Here is an 11,476-nt window from a genome sequence, read left to right on the forward strand (position 1 = left end):
CCCTGGGATAAAATGTTGAAATGAAATTAAATATTATTCCTAAGTAACATTAGTTTTAAGTAATGGTAGATTTTTTAAATCGCTTCCTTAGTTCCTGAGATTAGTACTTACAAACAAATTCATAAAGGATAAAGATGCTCAAAGGTGTTTAAACGAAATAGTCTCTTTGCAAGGGTCTCGCTTCGAAATAATTGAATAAAACTCTCTTCCATAAATATGTGAAAATTAAACGAAGTGTTTTGGAAAATGAGACATTATTTAAAAGCAGAGCCAACCCTATTCTCTTAACAGTTAACTCTATTACTTACACAACGTACTTACCAATATAAATATAGAACTAATTTATTTATAATCGAAAACTAAAAAAAACATAATTTGTTGTTGGTAATAAACGTGGGCTCGGAACAAAAAATGTAGGGTCTGTAGTTCCCACCCGGCCTTGACTGACGGCAAACAAGTTTGGGCTTACACGTGCAACTTAATTATGACGTTACATCCTATGACTTACTTTGGTTACATAAGGGTGTGTGCACACGTACTACTTTAGAACATTAATTCTACTTCTAATCTTCTTGATGCTTTCACCAATCAAATAAGCTTCGTGCATACTAAGTTAATGCATATTTCAGTGCCTATATTACCAAGATGTTAGAAATATTATTCGAAATCTATGTAATAATTTTTTATCGAAACTTTATCGTATCTCTGAGTTGAGCTTTAAATAAAATACTATCAAAACCAACAAGGAAAAGCTTTTAGTAGTAGACCGGTATAATAGCAAAGAGGTCTATGATGAATATTTACTGCAATTAAACACCCACAACTTCAGAGAACTCGTGCCGAGATCTAAGAGAGAGACTTAACTCTTTACAAAATGTATACAATATTTGGGGTAGATAAGGCATTAAATTCCTCCCAAATCCATCATTTCAATTTGGTGAAATTTGCATTGAACCTTTCTAAAACCCTTCGTAGATATATCTGTAGCCTTGCTTCACGCTTGATATAATGAATCACCTCGATATAGTCGGCCTACAGACAAAACTAATAGAATCTACCCAATCAAACCTAGAGATAAACAAACACATACACTTTAAGGAAGTTTATTTACAACTAAACATCACTCAGTACGCATATCCCTTCTTCTCTTCTCGTTTGAGTCCCCAGTAGGCCAATAAACTCCACAGAATTGTTATAAACATCAGCCCCAAACAGTCTTCAAAGATGAAGTTCGCGGAATAGCCATTTTCTAATAATACTGATGGCCCATCTTTGATGCAAAGTGTCGTAGAGTTAGATGGGCAATCTGTAAAATAATATTTTATACAATATAATAAATATATAAACTATAGAATGGATGATGGTTTATTTGGGAAATCTGCTGAGACGCACAAACCTCTGAAAGGTATTTTTGAAGGTATTGTAATCAGTAAACTTGTATAACGCCTTATATAGGTTAAGCCGTCACTGTTTCTATCATTTATTTTTATGGGCATTGTCACGATCGTTTAATTATTTGATATTGCAATTGAGCTTACTATCAAGTTTCTATTTATACTACATACATACAAAAAATCTCACTTACCTATATAATATATCTGTCTCCAATACAAATTGCTGATAGCATCCATTGCATAGTAAAAGTGGGATATGTATTTCAGTGGATATAACCAGAGGGGAATGGATGTTATTCTCAGGAAGGCTCCGGACATGAGGAACAGAGGCAGGTCTGCGCACGGCATCACGTCGCCCATCACTCCTGACGAGATAAATACTGCTGACATGCCAAGACCTGGGGAAGAGGATCGTGTAAAGTGTTATCTATTATTAGTGGCACGCAGGTGAACTGGCAAGATCTAGAGCGCAGTTCCGTCTGATCCTATGCTATACATATGTTTGTGTTCTATTTAATTTTTGTGAAGAAAGCTACATATTTCAGCATTCCAGGAAATAAGTACTGAAACCGTGGTTTTTCCTGAATATATCTTCACTATATCATTATTTAGCCCTTAACTACTCCTACAAAAAACACTCCCACATATATGACATTAAAACCGATTTACGATACGAACACAGCATAGTGTGTACATCACCGCTGAAGAGAATTATATACCTATGATTTGGATATGAATATTATTAAACATTATTTTTATTGAGAGGGTTACCGTAAGCCACCGAAGCGAATCCTGCACCGATCAACGCTGCTGTAAACTCGAGCGCGGTTACCACGTGGTTGGGGAGTTCCACTGCCAGCGTCGCGATGAATACTAGCGTTATAGGCCACACTATGCATCTCGGTATCTGATAACAATGGAAACCAACAATAAATAACAAAAGATCTTAAGAGAATTAGATTCAAGGCAAGGGAATAAAGACTCAAAAGTCAGGACTCTATTGCGATGCTCTTAACATACAAATAAGAATTAAGATAATATAGCGTGGCTCTATTACATTAAAAATGTGGCACCAAATTATAATTTTGTTTCATTTTAGTATAAAATATACGGTCTCCTAATAGGATTACCAAAAACTAAAGCAGGATTAATTCGGCATATGCAAATACCAGCCGTACAATTAATATGTCTAAGCGATAATATCAAATATTCACGTTATCTAAGAACAATCTCCGGAGGGATAGCAAAATGAGTATTTTATTCAAAAGTTTTTACTATCTTATCTTATTCAAAAGTTATACTATACTATTATCTACTCATACTTTATCACCTAATCTTTGTGATAATGTACTTCGATATATTTTATAGTCATAAGTCAGATTAACATGAGATTTGAATTGCATGAACCTGGACGGATATAAAATTTCGCCCGGACCCACCTCGACCTTCACATTTAAATGTTTTTCATGAATTCCAAAAGTATTATCTCATATTCAAATTTGGCAAATGTTATTTTAACTTCGAATATCGTTGGCAGGTTGCGTGTTATTCCTGCTGGGGCTGTGTAGTCTTTTATATAATACCTAACCTCTTTCAGTTAATACTTTATATTTTAACATACTAGCTTCCGCTCGCAGCTTCGCCCGCGTGGATTTCGGACTTCAAAAATGGAGCCGGTCGCGAACGTTCGAGAATGTTCGTTTTACGAAGCTACTCGCTACGTGATTCGCTAGCCTCTAGGTGCCAAGCAAGCCGCCTGCCTGTGCGTTCGCGACCTTATATATATACAAAAATAATCCTTATAACATGATTTAGTATTCACGCGTGATGGCTTATTATTAGCGTATTTCATGTATAACTTTGGTGTTTCTATACCGATTTCTATGATTATTTTTATGGAATATTTAATAATGTTAACTTTTTTAATTAGGGATGACTGAAAGTGTTATAAACGTAAGAGTAGACAAATATAATGAGAAAGCTTCGAACTGCTAAGCTATCGGGAGTTACACGTGTTATTATTAGTCAACCATAAAAGATAGACATATGCTGTCGTGGGATATTTTTTACATAATTTTAAGGAGAACATTTCCGTCATACATGATTTCTGTGTAGCTTTAACCATTAAGGCTGCACACGCGACGGAAGCTTAAAAAATGGAGTAACTTCTCCCGTTTTCCCAACATTTCCCTTCACTGCTCTGCTCCTCTTAATTGTAGCGTGATGAAAAGTATACTATAACCAGCACAGGATTATGAAAAATAATTGTACCAAGTCTCGTTAAAATCCGTCGAGTAGTTTTTGTTTCTATAACGGTTATACAGACAGACAGACAGACAGACAAAAATTTTATTAATTGCATTTTTGGCATCAGTATCGATCCCTAATCACCTCCTGATAGTTATTTTGGAAATATATTTCATGTACAGAATTGACCTCTCTACAGATTTATTATAAGTATAGAAGATAGATAAGAAATTAATTCAACAACGACCTGATTAAGTATCATGACGATTCTTTAAAGACTATTGATTTTTGTATAAATATTCGTATCAAAGTGGCTTTCGATGCATAATTACTACAATAATTTCAGTTACTTACATAATTTAGCAGCCTGTTGACAAAATAAGCAGAGCAGGAATACATCCCCGCCTCGCGTTTAAACAGAGTTATCTCGGCGTCGAACGCGTATAGAGCGTTGTACGAGAGACCGAAGCACACCTCGCTGGTCATCAGCCAGAGGAACCCTCGGATATCCTGGATTCCACGCTGGGTGTTCCCTGATATCCCCATGTAGCAGGTTCCTATGACGAGAGAGGAGGCCATCTGGAAATTCGCGCTGTTATTTATGATAGCACGATTAACTCGTGGCTTTATTGTTTAGTGGTAGCATATTTGGGCCAGGAGATACTGAGTTTAAATCCCGAGGTGCAGCATATGTGAATTTTCTAATATTTGCCAATTTCTGGACAGAAGAGATTGACGTTAGGAACATACATAATCTCAACAGCTAAGCTAAAATCTCCCCGTAACCTACTCCAAAAATGTGTAGAGCGAGGCTTAGATTACCATGAAAACTAGCGGAAGTTAACGTCTGCAAGAAATTTTACTTGGTGAATAAGTGTTCACCAGAATAGACAGTCACGGTAATCTAATAATGCAGCCCTTGCTGCAAATTACTAATGCAAACGCATCTGGAATATATTGCAATATACTGTTGCAAGAACTTGCTAAACCAATCTTATCATTTCCTCCGACGAATTTTATTTATTTACTAGCTTCCGCCCGCAGCTTCGCCCGCGTGGATTTCGGACTTCAAAAATGGAGGAGGTGCTCAATTTGTCGGGATGTTTTTTTAATGTATGGTGGTATGCAGGTGGTCCGATTGTCCGGTCAGAGTCTGATGATGGGATCCTGGTGAAATCGAAGGAAGCATATAGCATGATTCACTATTCACGCGTGATGGCTTATTATTAGCGTATTTCATGTATAACTTTGGTGTTTCTATACCGATTTCTATGATTCGTTTTTTATGGAATATTTAATAATGTTAACTTTTTTAATTAGGGATGACTGAGAGTGTTATAAACGTAAGAGTAGACAAATATAATGAGAAAGCTTCGAACTGCTAAGCTATCGGGAGTTACACGTGTTATTGTGAGTCAACCATAAAAGATAGACATATGCTGTCATGGGATATTTTATACATAATTTTAAGGAGAACATTTCCGTCATACATGATTTCTGTGTAGCTTTAACCATTAAGGTTGCACACGCGACGGAAGCTTAAAAAATGGAGTAACTTCTCCCATTTTCCCAACATTTCCCTTCACTGCTCTGCTCCTATTAATTGTAGCGTGATGAAAAGTATACTATAACCAGCACAGGAGTATAACAAATAATTGTACCAAGTTTCGTTAAAATCCGTTGAGTAGTTTTTGTTTCTATAACGGTTATACAGACAGACAGACAGATAAAAATTTTACTAATTGCATTTTTGGCATCAGTATCGATCCCTAATCACCCCCTGATAGTTATTTTGGAAATATATTTCATGTACAGAATTGACCTCTCTACAGATTTAGTATAAGTATAGATAGATAGAATAGATATAGATTTTACACTTTGTACACATGGTTACCGGCGGACTTAATGCCATGGGAATTAAGTATATGAGCATATTCCAAGTTTAAATAGTGATTTACAATGTTCCCTTGCCGTCAACATTTTGCGAGATCCACTCTCAAACATAATATAACGATAGAAAATGTGCACTAATTTAGAATCTATGAATTGATCACTCGATAGCTTACAGTTTATAGTCTACGTTTATTACGATCAGATCAGAGAATTGATAATACTGTTATTCGATTGATTAGTTATTTAAACACATGTGGTATAGGTCATGCTAAATAAATGTGAGAAAAATAATATGCAAATAACTATTTCGAGCATGTTATTAGTTGTTATAAATTTAAATGTAGCAAAACGATAGATATCACACATGCTAGACACCGGATTTATTATTTATTCGGATAGCAACCCCTGTATACGATTTTTTTTTTATTAAAACTCTATGTATTGGTACATATCTTGCATCGTTGATTGATTGATTTTTGGTGTATATGAATAAAGACTGAATGAATGAATGTTTATAATATATAACATCATTCTAAAATTATGTGCATTGTACTATTTTCCCAAGAAATAGACAAGGTATGAGTATACACCAAAATTTACTCCTGTACTAAACACGACTTTTATAAAGTAATTAACAGAAAACATAAGTAATCTTTTAATTAAATGTTTTATAAACTAAATCTTAGGCCATAAACGAAGATCTCAGTAAATAAATATACTTACCACAGATAAAAATAATTGTAGTAATTGGTTCCGTATATCTCTCTTCAAACTTATAGAAGAGCGCCATAACAAGAGCTCTACCTGTTTGCACCAATGTCTTTGGGTCCTAAAAACACGGTTATATAATAAATGGTGGTAGGATAGGTGCTAAGTATATTTTCTATTCGCCCGGATAGCGACCACCGTACACAAGGTGTTAAAACCCGCCCTAGTGGCCTACGTAAGTGTGTCGCATTCTGGGATTAGCCTGGGTATATCCGGTTCCAACATGCCGGCATAATTTATCGACTGTCGTGGGAAAATCATTTCTCGTCAGTCGATATTCTATCGGACTCCACTTACCATCAGGTGCAGTGGGGCTCTTTGCTGTGACAAAATAAACAAAATAAAAACGGGAATTTAAATTTTTTTGGCTCTTCAACTCCGATATATGTTGATATCAATAAAATAATTTTTGTACCGATTTAAAATATTACATACATACATACATAACATCACGCATTTTATCCCCGAAGGGGTATGCAGAGGCGCAACTAGGGCACCCACTTTTCGCCAAGTATGTTCCGTCCCATGATGTGATAGGGGGCGAGCCTATCGCCATATCGGGCACAAATTCCAGACTCCGGGCTGATACTGAGCAGAAAAACCCAAATATCACTTTGCCTGACCCGGGATTCGAACCCAGGACCTCAGAGCGCTATTGTACCGGGCATGCAATACAACTACGCCACCGAGGTAGTCTTTAAAATATTAATTACTGGATTTACTCAACCTTACTCTAGAGGTGCCTTTTTAAGCATTGCAAAATTTCAAAATATTACGTTATTCGCTAGTTAGCATATCTGTTAATGTAAGTAATGACTATTCTGTTGATTAGACTAGTATTTGGTCTTCTTATATGTGACGAGGAGCATTTAGAAAGCCATAGGGCGGCAAGTATTATTAAAAACTTTACAACTTATTACGTAAAATTTGACCCCAAAAGGGCCAACCAACGCCACATTCAATTAAAATATACTTGGTTTCTAAAGTTGTTCATCGACCTTTTATTATTCGTTTTTTTTTCGTGACTTAAAACAACCACATGAATTAGAAACCCATTAAAATTTCCGTCACACACCGACGTGCAGCGTCCGAACAGGGATAGGACCGTGCTCAAGAACGTCACTGGAAGCCCAGAGCGGTCAATAAAGTTCCATCAGTATTTTTCCTGGTCTACTGAGAAACTAGCCTACACTGTAATTTAAACAACGATATTACCACTTATTTTAATTATATTTCACGTGAAGGCATTCCGCGCAAACATTCGTAAGGTAGGAGTCTCTTGAGAAATAAAAGTTTGCAAATATTATAATATAGTGAATTTGGTTTTTATATCCTACAGTTCATAATACGCTATGGAAAAGATAGAAATAACGCTATTCTTAATTTCTGGAGCAGTAATCGCTGTTCAAAATAAAAACTTTCATACATAACATTTAACCGCCTTCAAGCACAGAAAAACTAATAAATAATTTATATACATAATATACGGGTTCCTATTTTTTAAAATCTGATAATAAATTACGAGTTCTGGGGTAACAAACAAGAAAAATAAATGTACGAATGAAAAACCTCCTCCATTTTTAAGGAGGTTAAAAACACCGGAGGTTTTTTTTCATTAGGTATTGAAGTTAACTTGTAATTTAGATATAGTTGTGTAATGTGTATACCTGTAATGGGCATATATATCAGCCATTAATGATTTCTATGTCTTTAGAAGTTTAATTTTGTTACTATATATATGCTGTTGGTGTACCAATGAAATAAATAAATAAATAAACACGGCTCTGTCTCTGCACGTTCAGTGACAATCATACTCACATTTTGATGGAACCTTTATCCGTTATCTCGGAAGTCTCACGGCATTCCGAGAACCCGTTTGGGCTCATTTCTAAAATCTTCTCAATGTACCCGCGTCCGTTCGACAGCGCTCGGATGTAGAACTCGGCCGGGTTGTAATTCATCGGACAGCGGAGATTTATGCTAATCAATAAGATTAATTGTTATACAGTAGCGTTCAATTAATTACGTAAGGAATTGTTTGTTGCTTCAATAAATAATGTTTTAGTTTCGATTTTCTATATTTTAACGAAATAAAAATGGAAAAAATATGAATGAAAACCAGGGATAGTAGTCTAAATAGTTATTTGATTTAAAATTTTAAGGGCGTACAAGTGCTTTAATAACTTAAACTGAATACAAACAAATAGGTCATATTTTTGTTAAAACCTCCATAAATAACAACAACTTTCCAACTACCAAGTGTATTATATTTGTGACCAAAGATTTTAGCTGCTTATTCTACTTTTTACTTCAAAATAAAAAGCAATCACCTTTCAAACAAGCGTCTACATTGCTCATGCGTGCCGTGGAACAGCAGTTTCCCCTCTGCCATCAGTAATATGGAGGAGAACTCTTTAAACAGATCCCAGGAGGGCTGGTGGACGGAACAGATCACCACCTTCCCAGTCAAAGAGAGTTTCTTCAACACGCCGATGACCAGTAAGGCGTTGTAACTGTCCAGGCCAGTGGTGGGCTCATCGCAGATCAGTATTTGAGGATTGGAGAGTAGCTGGAAAGAAAGTGGATTAAAATTGATCGGGTTTTATTTTCATTTAACTCTTAAAACTTAATATATTTAAACTTAATTTTGTTATTGTTAATACATTTAGTTTTCCGGGGAATAAAATGGAATGGAAAAGTTTTGTAGGTAAAGGACATAGACGTGTTGGATATATTCAGGACAAAATTTAGCTTTTACGGGTAAATTAAAAATATAACTTACCGAGGAAGCCAAAGAGAGCAATCGCCTCTCCCCTCCCGACAGCCCTTTTATTGGTGTGTTGAGGTGCGACTTTAGCTTCAAGTCCCGTATCAAAGTGTTCAATATCACATTATTGTGAGGTTTCTTATAATTACCCAATTTCATTTCTGTCTGAAAAAGTATACTTAATATAAAAAGGATTCTCGAATAAGCCCAGAAATCTCGAAATAAACTGTGTAGAGTATATTAAAAAAACATACAAACACATGAATTGAGGACCTCCTCCTTTTTCGGAGTCGGTTGAAAATTCATATAACATAGTACCTATTTTAGGTAAAAATCTCTTAATAAGAAAAAGCAGTGTTTTGTATCTAATACCTGGTGTAATTGTTACAGCAAGGATGATTTACTTCTAATCTATGAGCGTTTAATTTCTACCAATAGGTCAAAAGCATTCAAAGTGTTTGAGTATGTTTTCTCACATAATGCTTACCTCATGGAAGGCGTGTACACGATTAACCAATGACATTCACGGCTTAGCTATTGTGAACCACGCCTATACGCGAGTGATATTAACATAATACATTTTATGAATTGACCCATATTAATCCCATGGCTGTCTCCATCTGACTATATCGTATTACGTTCAACCTACTAAACTAATTTGGATGAAGTTTAAAAATTAAAGATGGACATGGAATTATTAAATTGTTTAAATTAATTTCAAGACGGTGAACATGAACCTTACAGTGTACTAACTGACTAGGACTTTTTTTTATCAGAGTTCAACTTTATTCTCCACGCTTCAATGATCCAAAAATTATCTATTAGATATAAGATAACTATCAAGGTATAACATACCAACTATGATAACCTAACAAGGAAACTCTAAGTCCACTCACCATGAAAATCAAATGTTCCTTAACACTCAAACTGTCCATAAACACTTCGAACTGCGGGACTATTTCCACAGCTCCCTGCTTGACATTTCTACCGTTCACCGTCACGCTACCATCCGATGGTAAGGTACATTTGCCAGCCAATGACACAAGAAATGTCGTTTTACCTGCACCACTGCAAATTCAAGTTAACAACTATGGTAATGAGGGAAATGATGAAGGAATGGAACATAATGTCACCTCGGTCCGATCAGTGCTGCAAACTCGCCTTCTTTGATACACCCTGAAACTAATCATAACGTAAAATTATTTACTCTATCTCCATGAACAATAATTAATATATAATACGGTCAAAATACCAATATCAATACAACATTCTAAGTGGTTTTAATTTAAAGTCTTGTCGTTCGTTTCTATATGAAATAACGACCCCGGTCGCGTGCAAAAATTTGTAACAAAGCCTTCTTTACATAATATTAGATCCATTACCATATATGTGATGATCTGAATGTAAAAATTATTTTCCTAATACCTAAGTATATTATATTATATTAAATGTTTTCCTTAATATCTACATAATCTTTCAATACCAAAAGCAACTTTAGCCTGGAAAAATTAAAAACCAAACGCACGTGACTTTATATGTCCTTACCTCCATTCAGTATAAGTCCTTGCGGTTTGATGACCTTCCGTCTCCACCAGGACTTCTCCTCCGGCGTCCACACTTTGAGACCGTTTATTCTAATTACTTCGTCATCGTTTACATCTAACTGTTTATTTACCTAAAAGATACATTGAGCAAACAATCTGATAAAAATTATTTGAAAAGCATATTTTTTTATCTCAGGATAATAGTAAACATTAAAGTAGTATATATGGAATCCCTGGGTTTCGAAAGAACTTGCTAAGATTGATAAAACCTATAACAAAAACACTTTTGGGTTCTACTGAAATCATCTTTATTTAGAAACAGACAAACGTTATAATATGCTATACGATAATAATATTTATAATAAAGTCGATATAACACGAGATCTTGTCACTGACGTGCGCAATTGTGCTTGTTTCAAATTATTTGTGAACAATAAGAAAGTTATTTCATGAAATTTTATAATTTACGTATGTATGACTTTGAGAACTTGTGTGTATAATTTACGCACCACATGACTCTAGACTACAAGGGGAGAGAAGCATTGTGAATTGTGATGTTTAATACACTAACTACGCCGACGTGATATAAAAATCCAGGGATTCCCAATACTTAAAACAAAATTGTGAAATGATAAGTTACTGCACGTCTTTAAAGGAATTAAAATTCATGCTTCCTACAATCACTAGATTTCTTAGTTTGGAAACAACAATCACATTAGAATTTGCAAAATATACCATATTCAACTCCATAGTAACAATTCAAACTGATTCACTCAACTAATTATAAACTAATTAGCACAAAACACTACGCGTCTAAGGCAAGACACCATCGTTATGAAGCCCAGGACACGCAAATAACAGAA

General features: G+C 35.2%; 1 protein-coding gene across 2 annotated transcripts; it reads right to left on the minus strand.

The window, feature by feature from the left end:
- Window positions 1-1,087: 1,087 nt before the first annotated feature.
- On the minus strand, window positions 1,088-11,476 carry LOC115453801 (protein brown). Of its 2 annotated transcripts, XM_037442661.1 has the most exons (12): window positions 11,349-11,476; window positions 10,615-10,744; window positions 10,203-10,251; window positions 9,966-10,137; window positions 9,085-9,234; window positions 8,633-8,871; window positions 8,121-8,282; window positions 6,258-6,363; window positions 3,996-4,220; window positions 2,166-2,301; window positions 1,586-1,792; window positions 1,088-1,306 (listed from the first exon to the last, which is right to left on the minus strand). In XM_037442661.1, the coding sequence occupies exons 1-12, from the start codon at window positions 11,361-11,363 to the stop codon at window positions 1,125-1,127; spliced, it is 1,773 nt and encodes a 590-aa protein (XP_037298558.1). In that variant the 5' UTR covers window positions 11,364-11,476; the 3' UTR covers window positions 1,088-1,124. The 2 variants fall into 2 exon arrangements, with proteins under 2 accessions (XP_037298558.1, XP_037298559.1); XM_037442662.1 differs by lacking the exon at window positions 3,996-4,220.

The sequence above is a fragment of the Manduca sexta genome, chromosome 25, assembly GCF_014839805.1.
Source record: "Manduca sexta isolate Smith_Timp_Sample1 chromosome 25, JHU_Msex_v1.0, whole genome shotgun sequence".
Taxonomy (NCBI): Eukaryota; Metazoa; Arthropoda; class Insecta; order Lepidoptera; family Sphingidae; genus Manduca; species Manduca sexta.